General features: G+C 36.0%; 1 protein-coding gene across 1 annotated transcript in view; it reads right to left on the bottom strand.

Annotated features, from left to right (window-relative positions):
• Positions 1–17066, bottom strand: part of col11a1a (collagen, type XI, alpha 1a) — a 71081-nt gene that overhangs the window by 36641 nt on the left and 17374 nt on the right. The window contains exons 6-23 of the mRNA XM_079863264.1: positions 15191–15277; positions 13490–13594; positions 11318–11626; positions 10714–10776; positions 10004–10045; positions 9775–9837; positions 7669–7743; positions 5995–6078; positions 5528–5584; positions 3975–4028; positions 3831–3884; positions 3665–3718; positions 3489–3542; positions 2581–2634; positions 2448–2492; positions 2224–2277; positions 2094–2138; positions 1123–1176 (exon numbers count right to left, since the gene is read on the bottom strand). Of these exons, the coding sequence (XP_079719390.1) occupies positions 1123–1176; positions 2094–2138; positions 2224–2277; positions 2448–2492; positions 2581–2634; positions 3489–3542; positions 3665–3718; positions 3831–3884; positions 3975–4028; positions 5528–5584; positions 5995–6078; positions 7669–7743; positions 9775–9837; positions 10004–10045; positions 10714–10776; positions 11318–11626; positions 13490–13594; positions 15191–15277 (1353 nt within the window). The remainder of the gene's footprint in view (positions 1–1122; positions 1177–2093; positions 2139–2223; positions 2278–2447; positions 2493–2580; positions 2635–3488; positions 3543–3664; positions 3719–3830; positions 3885–3974; positions 4029–5527; positions 5585–5994; positions 6079–7668; positions 7744–9774; positions 9838–10003; positions 10046–10713; positions 10777–11317; positions 11627–13489; positions 13595–15190; positions 15278–17066) is intronic.

Here is a 17066-nt window from a genome sequence, read left to right as displayed (position 1 = left end):
CCATGGCAGCGGGGAGGGGGGGGGGGGGGATAGAGGGATAGGTGTGTGGTAAAGAGGAGTCTTTTCCAATGACTTACACCCAATAATAGACGTATTGTATTGTCCCTGTGTGTGTGTTGGCAGGGTCAATCGTGTTTGCACAGTTGTGCTTGAAGAGTGTGTGCGTACACACGTGATTACTATGTGTGTGTTTACAGTGTCTGATTCTGTGTATTTGTGAATGTAAGAGTGTGTGTGCTGTCCAGGGAAATTTGATCTCCCTGCTCTGATTGGACCGCTGCAGGTGGGGCGTTATGAATGAGACGCTTTCAGCTGGCCACTTCCTCTGGGCCGAGCAGAGGCTTACAGAAATATTTCAGATCATTTCATCGTGCCCTCTGAGATTCAGTGCGACAAAGCCATTCGGAAGTAAGATTGAAAAATTATGATGGTGATGAGAAATGATAAAAAAAAAAAGTTTCATGAATTGGGCTGAATAATAATTCAGAACTCAGCCCATAATTGAGCAAAATCAAAGCCATCGTACACTGCAAAAAAATATTTTTTGAAGTTATAAATTAAACAGATTGCTAGAGTGCATTTTCCACTTCAAAATTTCCGGTTTAATTCAGTGTTACTTACCGTTTCTTTGTAAGAATGTAGAGTTTAAATGTAGAGAGAATGAAATATGACGAAACTAGCATGTTTGTGTGGCAATTAATATATGTAATTTAGTGTATAAATAAAGATTTAATGAAACATATTTATTTTAATATATAATAATATATATTTTCTATATACTAATATATATATTATTTTTTACACTTTTTTACTTTACTGTTTTTTTTTTCTTTTAATTTAACACAAAAGACCATACTTTCTTTTCAAAATATTAAGATATTAGAGGGATTGCTCCTAAGATATAATTTAGACAAAAAAAAATGTAATCCCCATGACTTTTTAATGACCTTTAAGGTTTGATTAATTTCGGTGACATTTCCAGGACCTTGGGAACAAAATAAAAAAATAAATTGCAGTGATCCAAAGTCAACCAAACTGGATCTTGCTCAATTCTCAATACTCAATACTCAATGCTAGTAGAACCTGCAAGGTTGTGTGTCTGAAGTGTGTGTTTGTACTCACCTGTGTTCCTGGGATTCCCTGCTGTCCAGGAGGGCCCGGCTCTCCCTGGGGTCCCTGTTCAAGAGAAAAAGATGCTTTGCGTCAACTGCACCCTGAATATGTCAGATATCCAGCAATGTTTAATATATTTCTGTTTGTGTTGACATGTGAGCTTTATTTGCTATATGACCCTGGTCTATATATTTCTAATGCAAATATGATGCTAAAACATTAATATGGTGAACACGATGCTGACAAAATGATTATTATTATTAAAGGTGGCAGGCCATTATACCATGTAAGCTTCAGGCCAGCTAACAAATAGGATATGTTTTAAGAACATTTTGCTAACATTCCCATTAAGTTATGAAAACATTATTTCTGAAAGTCCTCTGAATGTTACGTCCAGTTTTGTGCTAACATTTTGATAACATTATTAAAGACCAAATAACTCTGACTGAACATTCTATTAATGTTACTGGAAGAATGTTTGCTTATAACTCCCTGTTAGCTGGGAGAATGCTAGTAGGCCTACTTATGATTAAACTATTCTCATATTTGACAGTACGTTCACCCGAAGTTTTAAAGTGTGTTTAGTTACTGTACAAGATTAACTGCCATCAGAGTAGCTTCTTTTTCATGGCATATCAGTTTAGTTCTGAGAATATATCTGAGGGGTCATGACTTAGCATTTATCCTGAATTAGCTGTTTTCATTAGTCATCATAATTTGGTTTCTGAAAAACAAAAGATGTTTCGGATTTGATACGCTAAATGTAGAGCTATTTTGTTACACAAGGTTTATTCATCCACCAGCGTTGTTACTGTGGCAGTAAGTAATGCGATTTAAACTTCACAGTAGTCTGTCTTAGGCCTATAGATTCAACAAGGCCACAACACATTCAAAACCCACAGAGATTTACTCAATATTATCAGCATGCTCCTCTGATTTTATCTACAAAATGCCAGGTTTACAAGATCCATGTCTCTTACCATGTTTCCTTTGGGACCATGTGGACCATCAACACCAGCAATGCCCTGAAGAAATCAATAGTGAAAGATTAGAAGCGAGCAATCAGCATGAGATCCACAAGATTATAAATTTAAAAGTTCAATCACTTACAGGTTGTCCAGGAGGTCCAGGAGGGCCTCGAGGGCCGAGCAGACCTCGCGGCCCCTGAGATAAAAAGTGATAAAAAGGTCCTGATTTAAAAGGGCAAGTATTCTCATCTGAATTTTAATAGGAATCATAATAGGATGTTGGGTGTCTCTGCCCCCTGGTGGCAAACTAGAAATAAAACATTTCTTCTTCTTCTTCTAAAAAAAAAAAAAAAAGTACACACTTACGCTCTCACCAGCAAGTCCTCTTGGTCCAATCTCTCCATCTTCTCCCTGAAAAGGAGGAAGAAGTGAATATGGTAATTCTAACGGCTGAACCAATGAAATGATGAAAATGATGAAAATTCAGAAAAGCACTTACTCTTGGTCCGTCTTCTCCGGTAGGTCCATGGGGACCAGGAGGACCATTCTCACCCTGTCATAAAGAGACATCAAACTTTATTACATCTAACTTAATATATAATCTTTTCACCTTTGCTTGCAAGTGATCTAGGGAGCCATTTTGGATCCCTATAATTATTACCTTTGTTGAGATGGGAACAGGATGGAAATACCCTACTGCAGGGTTTCCTAAGTAGGAGGCTCTTTCTACTTCTTCTCAGTACCATATATTTATTATAAAGGTGAATTTTTGTTTGTTGGTGCTTATTACTGAATCAGTTTTTATGCACCAAAATAATGATGAATTATTGAATTATGTAGCTCTTATGTACCTTTAATTATTGTTACTTTTTGTTTAAAAAACATGCCATTTATTGTAAAGAAATATACAATTTTGCTAATATAAATTTAGCGAAATATAAAAATGCCAATCAATAGCATTATGATAATAATCCGCAAAATACTTTGATAAAAATAAGCTGTGTTATATGCCTGTTTGGAAGCAAGTTTAGAAAAATTATAGTGAGGATGGATGGGAAATTACCAAAAATGGGAGTTAAACAAATTGGGCAATATAATCATTCAGAATTCAGCTTGAATTAATGTATTTAAGCCCATAATTGAGCTAAATCAAAGCCTAAGTAGAGATGATGCAATATGAAGAAACTAACTTGTTTGTGGCATATTGTATACATTTTTTTTCCTGATTTTATTTTAACACAATATACAAAGTTACCACAAAGTTGCACCTAAGAGATAATACAGAAATTAGCAAAAGCTGGACAATTGTTGTGAACCTCTTCGTCTACTTTTTACAACCCCCTCTATACAACCCTGATCATTTACTCTGATGTACTATTGAATTGTTCTGTATGTGTTCATACTCACCCTGTGTCCCTTTTCACCAGGCAGACCTGGAAGCCCATCAAAACCTCTGTCACCCTGTGAAGAAGACCAGATAAAACAGTCAAGCAATATATATATATATATATACTGTATAACGGCACAATACTGTCTCTAATAGCATAGTATGGCATAAATGTGGATGAGAATATTTCTTGTACCTTAGATCCAGATTCTCCAGGCATTCCACGGGCCCCGTCGGTTCCAGCACGCCCCTGTCACAGAGATCAGAGATTATATACTACTGGGAACCATAATGTATCTATCCACTGGCCAAAATTTAAGAAATGCATATGTGTGTGTGAAAGATAAAGAGAAATCTCTCACTCTCTTGCCAGATTTTCCCATTTGCCCTGGTGGGCCTTGGATACCCCTTGGACCCTATGACGGAAAGATACATGATTATTTAGGTAAGTATTTCTGTAGTTATGGACTGTATGGTGATGGGTGGTGAGCAACGCTGTGTCTTACCTGAGGACCAGGGTCTCCACTCTCTCCCTTCAGTCCAGAAGGACCTGGAAGACCCTGAATGTGTTTGACATTAGAGAGATGCATTAGACCAAGACTAGACCAAACCAACACATTTTTAACACAGTTACAGAAAGATTGAAATGCCTGCACTATATACAACCAAACAGCAGATGGCAATCTTTCACAGCATAAACAATTCCACATTATTCTGCACGCTCCTAGAGCATACAAATAAGCCCAAAATAAAAGTACAGAAGTTAAAATAGTAGTTCTGCTGTTTTTCTTAGCACCGCACCACATGCATCTGGTGATGATTTTAAAATAGCTGCTATCCCAGACAGACAGTCCTAGTTTTTTTATGGCTAATTTAAAAGATAATTTAAGAGTTTATTCCTAAAATTGTACCCTACCATACAGAATCATTTGGAAACTCAAAGATTCTCATTTGTCTGCTTTTCAAATGACACATCTGAGGATTCGCAACTAGCCATTAACAGTTCTTGTGATTTTCAAAGTCTCAGTCAGTTATGCAGGATAAGTATGACATGACTGTGGTTTTCATGCTTATTTTAGGTTTTTTGTCATTAGTTTTGTTCTATCTGAGCAGGATCATTTCACGCCTGAAGTGGTTAGGCTTGAGCTCACTGGCCCATCGTGTTTCAACAGGTCAGACAGTTCATTAATCTGGTTACCTGGCCTCTCTACTCATTGAATAAGCAGTAAAAGAAAAGATATTGTGATATTGTGCAAGGACATTGTCCACCTTGGTGGGATGATCTGAGTTGTAAAAATTATATATCATATTTGCTGAATGAAATCCAAGATTTGTATCACTCTAGCACATCACACTTTCTCAAAAAAATTTATTTCATTGCATTTTTGCTTTTGACAACCATTCGTACTGTGAAGAAGTCTTTTATTATACATTGAAAGACATGAATCCTATTTTTCTCTAAGCCAGGATAAGAACTATTTGTTCAATTCTCAGTCCATTTTCACATACTGTATATGACATTATTTTATGCCTGATCCTGATTTCAAGGTTAGAATTATGGCCAGTGACTGAAGAAAATGCAAACAGCGACAGAAAATTACATATTTAATGAAAAAAGCTTATTTATATCCTTATGTTTATGTAAAGGTATTTGCAATTAAGCATTTGAACATATTGTTCCACTCTTTTCAGTATTGTAAGTTAAAAGACACATTTTGAATTCTTTTTGCAATTAAAATATTGACATTTGACTTCCTTGTTAATTTTTTTTTTTTGATAAGTGCATTAAAGCTGATACATACAGTATATATAAAACGGAAAAATCTTCATTCTTAATTTGTGAAAAACTGATATTTTTCAGCATATTGATATTATTTTTGGGAATATGCAGGGCTGTGTAATGAATGGGACAGTGATTGTGTTCTGCATATAATTAGTGGTGATGTACTTTGAATCATTACATGAATTTGCATTGCTTATATTTTCAGTCTGTCAAATGGTCATTCGCAGGCTGATTGGGTGAGACTTCTGCAGAGGTCATGAGGTCATTGAAACTCACCACTGGGCCAGATCTTCCAGTGAGACCCATTGGACCTGATGGACCTCTCATGGCGAGCTGCGGACACAAACCAAAAAATCAAAATCATCAATCACGACTGGCGAACATCTACTCTCTTTACCCAGAGGAGGTGGAGCCGTGTGTGCATTTGTCAAGGACAGATCTGAGCGCTCACCCTAATCTGCAACACCTGTCAGGGTCGGCCTCCTGCGGGTCGTGAACCTTGCTAGTATTTTTAACTAGTGTCTCCGCATGAGTCAAAGCAGCCTGTGCTGCTCCATTTCACTCTTGTTTTAGCGCAAACAAGGCCGGAGCAAATCCCCTCTCCACCATTTGACCCATCGCTCCACCTCTTCCCAACAAACAGTCAACAGCCCCCCACCTCCCCCATTAGCAAACAGCTGGCTGGAGCTCCGGGGCCATTTGGCCCTTTAATTCTGCTCGCCTGGCCCTGGTCTCGTACTCACCCTGGCCTGGGACAGAATGGCCTGAGCCTGGGCCTCCTGAGCCGACACCACCGGACCCTTTTCCCCATCTCCGCCAAAACGGAACTGTCAAACACCAGCAGAGTATTAATGATCATTTTCATTTAGAAAAAACATTTCACACCATCATATACTATACTATGAATATTAAGTCAATCAAACACTAAAAGCAACATTATGAATATTTAATGAGGATTATTAGGTGGCATTTTCAATACGTTTGAAAACTACTAAACAATATGCTCTAAAGAAGTGAAGTATGCTGTCATTATTTGATATGTGTCCTGATTATCTATAACATTTTATACTGTAATATATTTTAATTCCAGGTTAATCAAATACGAGAAGCTAAATTATGAATATTTAATTGGGATTTAGATGGTTTTTAATACTTTAAAATCTACTCTAACATATACAATTTTTAATATAAAATTCGAAAATCACAAAAATATTTATAAAAGTATGCAGTCATTATTTTCATTTTTGTGTCACCATCATTACATATAACACTATGTGTCCTGATTATCTATAACATTTTATGCTGTAATATATTGTAAATTCTAGGCTAATCAAATACAAGAAGCTAAATTAAGAATATTTAATTAGGATTTAGATGGTTTTCAATATTTAAAAATCTACTACTAACATAGAAATATAAAAATATTACTAAAATCACAAAAATATTTTCTAAAATGAAGTATGCAGTAATTATTTTCATATCTTGCAATTGCAACATTTTATACTATATTATATTATACTGTGCAATCCAACTTAATCAAATACAAAAATAAATATTATGAATATTTAATAAGGATTTAGATGGAATTTAGCCTATCATCATTACATATAACACTTAATTCAGTTGTATACTATACTATAAATATTAAGTCAATCAAACATGAAAAGCAACATTATGAGTATTTAATTAGGATTAAGATGATTTTCAAAACATTTTGAAAACAACAATATGTTCTAAAGTATGCAGTCATTATTTGCATTTATGTATCATTATGTAGCCTATAACTCTACATACTATACTATAATGTAAGTCATTCAAATATAAAAAGCATTATCCATTTCAATGATTTTCAACTTATATGTGACCCTGGATCATAAAACCAGTCACAAGTCGCAAGGGAATATTTGTGGCAAAAGCCAACAATACATTGTATGGGTCAAAATTATCGATTTTTCTTTTATGAAAAAAATCATTAGGATATTAAGTAAAGATCATGTTCCATGAAGATATTTTGTAAATTTCCTACCGTAAATATTTAAAACATTTATTTAACTCAATGTTTAGATATTTTTGCACCCTCAGATTCCAGATATTCAAATAGTTGTATCTCGGCCAAATATTGTCCTATCCTAACAAACCATACATCAATCAAAAGTTTATTAATTCAGCTTTCAGGTGATGTATAAATCTCAATTTCACTAAATTGACCCATGTGACTGGCTTTGTGGTCCAGGGTCACATATATGAAAAAGCAGCTAAATTAATATTTAGAGGGGTTTTAATTACTTTTAAGAACTACTACAAAATCATATATTCTAAATAAGTATCCTATTATTCTTTTAATGTATGAATTATTGCTGAATGCATGCATGAAACTTGTGCAGCAGAAGGTTTTTTGGAGGATTAAGGGGTCTTACTGGCAACATCAGCATAGTACCAGGGGGTCCTGGCATGCCATCCGCTCCGGGAAGACCAGCACGGCCGGGAGGACCCTGAGGAAGCAGGAAGAGAGAGAGAGAGAGAGAGAGAGAGAGAGAGAGAGAGAGAGAGAGAGAGAGAGAGAGAGAGAGAGATGGGATAAATCAGTAACTTGACACTTCTTGACTTGACAACACCCAGGTAAGAGAATGCCAAGAGAGGAATGAGAAAGGGAGGAAGATCAAAGAGCGATAGAGAGAGAGAGACCTCTCACTTCCATTACCCTTAAGTGAAGTTGCCCATTTTAAAGATACTGATTGGTTTTATTTCCAAGCTCATGAGCACAGGGGTGACACACTATAACAATTACTTTTGCCTAAATGGCACTTCATATTCCCCGTCCAGATGGTTCCATGTTGTCTCCAACACGTCTAATTACAACAAACTAAGAAAGGCTTTTACTTTTGCAACAGGTTTAGCTTGGGCAGATGGTAAATAACACTAATAAAGGATATTAAAAGTAATTTCACATTTTGAAAAGTCAAACACAATGTTATTTTCCCTTCCACTGCGCTTTACTTTTCCATTGTTTTAATAGCACTAGATGAACGTCTTTAACCGATGCACTCACGGTACTTTGCAGCATCTCGCGCATAACACAGCATTCTAAAAACACGGTGCTCAAGTTAAAAGAAGTTAAACATTTTAAAAAACGAGTCTTGCACTTTTTTCCATTCTACTGACCAGTGTCGGTAAAAGTGATTTCACCAAGTACAACATGTTTCTGGATCAACATCTTTGTTGATCCTGGAACAACATTCCAATCAACCAATCAACCAATCAGATTTGAGAGACAAATTGACAGTTTATGTCAAGTTTAGGCTTAAAACCAGGGTTAAGTGCTTCTACATCAGTGTTATTCACCTATTATTTCCCTCTGATGTTAGGGATAAGTTATGGGTAGGTTTGGGTTTATAGGTGGGACAGGGTTAGGACTAAAACTTCAGACAGGAATGTTGTTTCTCTATCAACAAAGTATGTTGATCCAGGAACATGTCTTACTTGGCAAGGTCCACAGGGTAACCAACCTGCATCTAACAGTTTTAACAGCAAAAACACATTCTTAGTTTGTTTTTGCATTATGGACAAAATCTTAACAGGAAGTACTCAAGACCTACATAATGTTCATTTCAGTCCCACATTTTATTGATTTGCATTTTTGCATTTAGTTGTTTAGAAATCCTCTATTGTAATGCTCTTTCCTTTATTTAGGCTACTTGTAAACTACTAACTGTATCTGTCTACAACTTAAGTAGGCTATACTCAGATGCAAGTGAGTTTCATCATTATCATTCTTGTGTGTGTGCTTTTCAATAGAGTGTGTTTTTACGTAGATGTGTAATACCCAAAACACAAACCTAACATTTGACTACCAGACAGACTTTGGAGTTGGTTGGAAATGTCTAATGATAATTATTCTCAAACAGTTTAAAACAGAAGATTGTGAGCAATAGATGTATTATGCATAGAGAAATTGATAGAGTTTTGTAGTGCATTTAACCAGAAATGTTGTCCCGATGTACCCACTGAGCTACTCGCTCTGATGTACTCACTGTATTCACTATTACTATCTTGCTCTAATTTGTGTGTCTAAAAAAGAAGCTCAGAGTTTCACATCTGAAACCTAATATGTCAGAGAGGGTGTAAATGTGGCCTTAGGGTCAGGAATCTTCCATGACCCCGTTCAGAATAAATTAGCATTATGTACTGTTTACTGACACAAGGGGTCTTTGCAGTTTACTACAGAAAGATTGTTTTTCTAAGCATTTCTTACTTAGTCTCCAGCAAACCCCTATCAGGCTTAAGCGTTTCTATTTGTGTCGCAGCTGTTCATCACACATTTCATTTGACATGCTTCTTTGGTCACTTAATCAGTGCCTCATTTCTTGTCAAAGACTAATTCAATTTCTGTAAAACAAAATCCAAAATATGATAGAAAAAGTTGGAGACCTAAACGTTAACCAAGCCTTGTTAAAATCCTGAAAATAACTGTGATCATCATATGTAAACATAGCCTGGATTCGGAAACTGGAACAAATTCTTACCCTGTCACCAGAATCTCCGGCCGAACCAGGGGGGCCTTGTAAACCTGGAGGGCCTGGAAGACCCTAAAGACAAAAAGAAAACAGAAATAAACACAGACAGATCTGATCACAATGATAACCCAATTACCAAAATAATTTAGATCATGTTGTTGTTCATAAAACTCGCTAGAACACATCGGTTGAATATTTCATATTATAACTGATGCAGGTAAAAATGCAAGTAACTTACAGCAGGCCCAGGTGGTCCAGAAGGTCCCTCAATCAGCATGCCCTATGAATCAGACAACAAAATCAGAATTACAATCAAAAACTGATTGCAACATCAAATTAATAAATGAATATCCATTAACTTTGGCTCATTTCTCGAATTAGATTTTTGTCTCTCAGTAAGTTCAGATCTCTGAACATTTAGTTTCTTGTTCACATCAGATTTGAATTTCTTATTGATTGAAGTAAATCGCATGTGTTTTGGAAGATGTGAGCAAAAGAGTAATGCACAATTGTCTACAATTTGAAAAATAACTAAATGCACATGGCTTGCTCAAAACTGATGAGTTGATTCTCAGCGAAACTGTCAAAGGTCTTCACAGCTTTTTTTCCATCACATGCAAAATGAACCATTCAGTTATCAAAATCTGTCAGACATGCATGTATATTCCATAAATATCTGACAAGGAATGTTTGTAATGTCTGCTAAATTGGCAAATGGCCTACCACTGTAATAGGAATCCCAATCTTGCCAATCAACCAATCAAGTTTGGAATCATATCTATATATGGAGTTTGCCCAGCACATTCACTACCATTTTTGAACATGGAGGAACATCACAACCCTAAACAACAGCAGCTACAGCAATACTGGATAAATACATTTGTATTTATTTTGAAAAATATACCAAAGCGATTGAAAAAAAAATTCCAGAATTTCCCGCTCACTCACTGGCTCAATTACTGCAGGCTCTCCCTTCTCTCCTTTCTGACCCAGATCAGCACCTCTACCCAACTGCAAACATACAAGAGAGGTTACATATGACAGATAGAACCATATAATGATAGAACGATATAATGATAGAACGATAGATAGATAGAACGATAGATAAGATACAGGTAATGGAGTGTTTGACGGAGGGGAAGAATAAGCTTCTTTAGGAGAAGGGTGTGTCTGAGCAGACAGCTGGGTCTGTGGTATGGGGTAATTGTTGTGTCCTGGGGCAATATGGGAGATGAGGTGCTGACAGTCAGGGAGTGTAATCTACAGCAGCTCCATGGGTCTCAGGTATGAGAGTGTGAATGTAAGTGATCTGTGAATCAATGTGATCTATAATACGAAACTAATACAGACAAGTGAGGAAAAAGTGCAGTGGTCTGTGTGCTAATAACATCCAGTGGACAGAAATTAGTATGAACAAACGCACTGAACAGAAAAATGAATGGACCCCATGCAAAATGGTGCACTACAAAGCCAACAATGCATGCTAGATTCCCACATCCAACACTCCCGATTGCAGGACGACACCCTCATTTTGGGGGCGGGGAATACTTACGTCCGACGTCACTTCTGTTTCAGCGATGTCGGTTTCGGCGGCGACCCCTGGCCCAAAACTGTCCTCATAAGTGGACGTAGGGTTCGGAGCCGCATTGCCAAACTCATCATACGCCCCGTACTCATACTGATTTTTGTCAAGCCCAGTCACATCATATTCCTTAAGATCATACTCCTTAAAGTCATACTCGTCCACTCCGACGGGGTCGACGGTGCCGCTGGGCAGCACGGCCTCCGGGACAGCGGTCGCATCCAGACCAGCCTGGGACGTCTCAGTGACATAGTCACCGAAAACTTCCTCTTCCACAGCCTTATTATACCCAAGCAATGCGGCCGGGTCGAGGGGAAGGGAGTTCGAGGGAAGATGGATGTTAGTTTAAGCAGTTAAAGCAAATACTACTGTATCTAATCTACTACTGTGTGCAAAGCAAAAGCAAAATGAATTGCATGAGAGATATTTACTAAGAATATCACATCAATGTTTGGCAGCAACAAGGTCCCAGCTAAAAGAAATATGTTTTTAAGAACGTTCAAGTTAATGTTCTCTGAACGTTCAAAATGTTTTAAAAAAAATGTTTCTTGGTTATGCAAATGTTAATGGAACATTCCATTTGATCATTTCCAAACATTATGGGATTGTTACTTTTAAATGTTCTTTGAACATTCTTTAACAAGTAGTAACATTTATAAAATGTTAGACGAACGTCCAACTAAAAGATTTCATGAAGTTCCATGAACGACGAATAAATAATGTTTTTGTGTTAGCGTTTTGAGAACATTATTAATGACCAGATAACTTTAAATAAACATTCTATTAACATTATGAAGCTAAAGTTTGGAGAATATTCCCTGTTAGCTGGGGTTACATTCTTTGTCCCGTTCAATGGAAATATTTGGGATGATTTGGATTGTATAAAAGGATTTTGATCAATTGATGAGAATTTATGGCACAAATTATTTGTGGATGTGTAAATGACAAATTGCATAGGTTACAGTAATGGACAGGGATAATCAGTAACGTGCATGTTTAAATTTTGGGGGCATTTTTGTGTGTTATTAGCCGAGAGACAGACGAAGTGTTAATTATATAAAAAACATTATGATATTTACTAATTTAATAATCACACATACAAGTCTATGACAGACTTTAGGATATTCCTGTCTTTTGTCCACAATAAACATAATGGTAAAATGGAATTATGTTTAGAGGTGAAAAAAGAAGACAGAAATAAATCACACTGCAGTGTTTATGAATGTTAATTGTGTGATCAAATGCAGGAAAAGATCATATTTAAATGAACTTATCAACTAAAAGCATGTCTCTGAAATCTGCATTTGATTACAACAGGTATTTTTTTTGTCCTAAAAATGTACTTAGCACATGGGACAATTTCTTACTGCTTTTTATTTGAGAAAAACACACTCACGCTTATTATAAGATATGCAATATCAAAGATAAACATCTGTATATACGTACATCTAAATGGCTGTGAAAGAGCTGGATTCTGTTGAATATAGTTCTGCTAACTAGTGCCAGAACTATCCAACCAGACTACAACAGGGACTAATGCTATGATGTTTTGTTACTTCATCAGAGGTCCACATATTAGCATGTGGACGCTTCAACAACATCAGCCCTCTTTGGGTCACTTACTAAGGGAACTGTTTTGAATGGGATGTGCCATCTTCTCAATGATATTCAGGGCTAGAAAATTGGCAACCTGTCAATATTTTAGCAATCAATTCTAAGTCAAACATAGATATCACTGCATTAGATTTAGATAGGATGGTTGATTGCTGTTTTTTCTTGAATCCAGCCTTAAACATCACTGACATCCACAACAGAAAGCTGAAAACCAACTAAAAGTCAATCCACTGAGAAACATACTTGATATTCTAGACATGTCCAAAGTTTCAGACATGACAGGAAGTGGATTGGCTAAATTTAGAACTTGGCGGTTTCATGGTGAATATCAGCTTTTATGTTGTTGGATAAAACAGTTCCCTTGCAGTGACAGTTCCGGAGTCAAAAAACACAAAACAATTGCCACGAATTGTTTGTCATTTCAATCAAATACTTCCTTATAAGACGTGTGCCTGGAATATTCCTCTTTCTGTCCCACATTTTAGAGACCCTCACCCCTACTGTCAAAGTATATAATCGAATGATTACCTGGTTTGGTCCAGTGGTTGCGACAGGAGACCGAGTTTTGGAAGCATCTACTGTTCCGTAGTCAAGTTCACTGTCTGTATAGTACTCCCCATCTACATTGTTAAGCTATAGCAGTTTCAAAGTGAGAAAAAAAGAGGAAGAAGATAAGAAAGGAGGAATTAACACAGTTCAAGCAGTTCCACAAGCGTTACAGGCTGGATCCGCAAGGACGGCATCTAGGGAAAAGTAGCGGACGGCACGCTCAGACTATCATCAGAGATTTCCCTCACTGAAAGAGAGATCTTGATGGGTTCTGACACGAACTACACTTGTACTGTTACCCCTAGAATGACGCTTCTTGGTAGGTATCCATCTCTCTTCTTCTTAGGGGCTAACTTTTTAGCCTGTTTTTGCTCCTGGTACTTATAGGGTTTGGAAAAAGACTTAGGGGACTTTCTCGTCCTCTTCGTTTTCACGGAGACACTACGTTTCACTCTCTGGAAAAAGGTTACGGTGAAGGGAAGAAGACACAACACATCAAGGCATCCATGTTAGAAGGTAAATAAGATCCAGTTATTATTCTTCAAATGTGGCTTACTTGGATAGCTTCAAGATAACTTGGGATACACTACAATTCAAAAGTTCGGGGTCAGTAAGATTATTACACTGTAAAAAAATTTCTAACCCTCCCAAATCAAAAATTTCAAGTGACCGATAACATCTAAATTTTTCAATTGGCCCAAGTGAAATTCTGTAAATTATAAAATTAAATTTACAGATTTTCACTTGGGCCAATTGAAATTTACAGAATTTCACTTTCGCCAATTGAAAAATTTAGATGTTATCGGTCACTTAAAATGTTTGATTTGGGAGGGTTACAATTTTTTTTACAGTGTATTGTTTTTGAAAGAAAATAATACTTTTATTCTGCAAGGGTGTATTACATTGATCAAAAGTGGCTTTTACATGCTTTATATATTTCAAATAAATGCTGTTCTTTTGAACTTTGAATTCATCAAAGAATCCTGAAAGTAAAAATGTATCAAAAATGTTTAATAATATTGATAATTATAAGTAATGTTACACGTTAGATTGCTAAAAAGTGACAGTAGAGTGATACTGTTACAAAAACAATTCTGTGATTTTCATAGAAATCTGTTTATTTGTGTTTCTTGAGCACAAAAAAGCATATTTTAATGATTTCTGATGGATCATGTGATACTGAAGACTTCTTTTCCAGCTTTTCCATCACATACATAAATTACAATTTAAAATATATTAAAATAGAAAGGAGTTATTTTAAATTATACCAATATTTCACAATATTACTGTTTTTACTGTATTGTTGATTGAATAAATGTAGCCTTGGTGAGCATAAGAGACTTCTTTCAAAAACATTAAAGCATCTTACCGACCACAAACGTTTGAACTGTAGTGTAAATCACTACAGTTAAAAAAAGAGTAAAAGTCTAGCATACAGCCATATAATCTCCTTAAACAAACATTTCCAGTAGTACAGGGTGTACCAAACTGCTCGATGACTTGTCAGCATCACAGGACGCCACCAAGAAACCACTGTGGAACAACTTGACAGACCCATACACCGGTCAGCCCACACCACATACTTGTGCCTATGTAATATACTGTAAATAGGACAATGAAAGGGGGTGTGGCTACCTCATGATTGACATAAACACATCACACATTTCCTGCATTATTTACCTGCGGCTCAGAATATTCATCTGTCGCTGTGGGGGTCGCTCCCTCATAATAATCAAAAAAATCCCCATATTCAACACCAGTTGTGTACTGCACACAGGGAGAGGATGAGAGAGAGGTTAGCAAAGCATACAACATTTATTTAGAATGCAATCTACCCTTGGGTGCATTACATACTTGATGGTTAGGTATACTGTATATCTGGTTTTATACAGTACAGATGAATTAGAAACAGCAATCCTGTTACAGCATATTTTCATGTTTGCTAATGCGTCCAATGAAAATAAGCCACGTTAGAGTGCTACATGTAAGTCATGATCAAAACAATCTCAGAATCCTAAAAAGAAAGCAAAACTACTGCGTTTGTGTTACTGGATTGTGTGAGAGTTCAGTATATATATGAACATACTGCATTAATTACTTTAATGTATAACATGTGATGCACTTATTCTGATTTACAGGTGGGTGTTTAAAAGCCTATAAAAAGGCCCTGCATGTCTGAAGCAGAAGATGAACAGCCACATGTTGGTTGTTTTCACAGTGAACCCCCTTTTTTATTCTTTCTCATCTTTATATGAGTGTAAAATCCCATCTGCCTTCTAAAGCAAAGGCAGATTAAAGGTTCAGACCTATAGAAAGAGTCATCTCTGATTTCAAAAGTCCTAATAGCTATAAAACTTCCTGTGTCTGGTACAAAGTTTTAAATGAATTTCTAGACTTTATAATTGTCATTAAATAAATGTTAAGTGTTACGTTTAGAATATTAAGTTTAATGTTAATGAAAAATGTTAGATTTGGCTATAATAAAAGGGAATTTCTATATGCATTCATCAATTATGACACATTTTTAATTAATGAATGGATGGTTTAATAAATATTTTGCTTATGTTTGTGTAGCAGTTTCTCTGTTTCTGCTTCTTCAACACAAATAACGGCTGTTAAAGGAGCAGAAAAGCCAATAAAACCACTGAGTCGGGCTCTCCAGGGCTTCATCCATCAAACATAAGTATATGTTAATTCTCATACAGCATAAGAGCTCATAAAACACTGCGCTGATGATCAGGCCCTCTTCCACGGCTGGTGATCACTCAGCATTGATTGGACCCCATTCAGCCTGGCCCAGGATGATTTATGAGCAGAGCATCTCAGGGTTATTGATTTCTCACATTCAGGAAACGACCCTCTCCCTGTTTCAGCAGGATATAATGGGTTAAAATGACATATGGTGTCTGTGCTTACAGGAGCCATCACAGAGGTCAGAAGTGTCAAGGTGAGGCTGACCTTTGACCTGTGATATGTTTTTATAATATATACACTACTGTCCAATTTTTTTTTTAAAGAAATTAAAACCTTATTTTAGCGAAGACATGTCAAATTGATCAAAAGTGACAACAAAAAAATGCAATTAAAAAAAAAAGCGCTGTTTCGGATATTTCTTTTTAACAAAGAATCCTCAACAAAAAAATTAAGCAGCATTGATAATAATAAGAAACGTTTCTTAAGCGTATTAGAATGATTTCTGAAGGATCGTGTGACACTGAAAACTGCTGAAAATCCAGCTTTGCCATCACAGGAATAAATTACATTTTAAAATATACTGTAATAGAAAACAGCTATTTTAAATTGTAAAAATATTTCATTACTGCTTTTACTGGAATTTTTTATCAATTTAGGTATGATTAATATTTTTTGAACGGTAGTGTAAAATATATATATCTAAAATGTATTTGATCTATTATCTTTGTGGCATGAGAGAAAAATTCCTGCCATAATGATCATTCCTCACTATGACATGTTTAAAAAAAGAAAATATGAAATTTGTAGTTTGCCATACTTTATAAGAATAAGAATAATAATGTGTCGAAGTATGATTTTAATT

Source organism: Squalius cephalus (assembly GCF_949319135.1).
Source record: "Squalius cephalus genome assembly, chromosome: 25".
Taxonomy (NCBI): Eukaryota; Metazoa; Chordata; class Actinopteri; order Cypriniformes; family Leuciscidae; genus Squalius; species Squalius cephalus.
The sequence above is the reverse complement of the archived record's forward strand: the minus strand, read 5'-3'. Positions and strand labels throughout refer to the sequence as shown.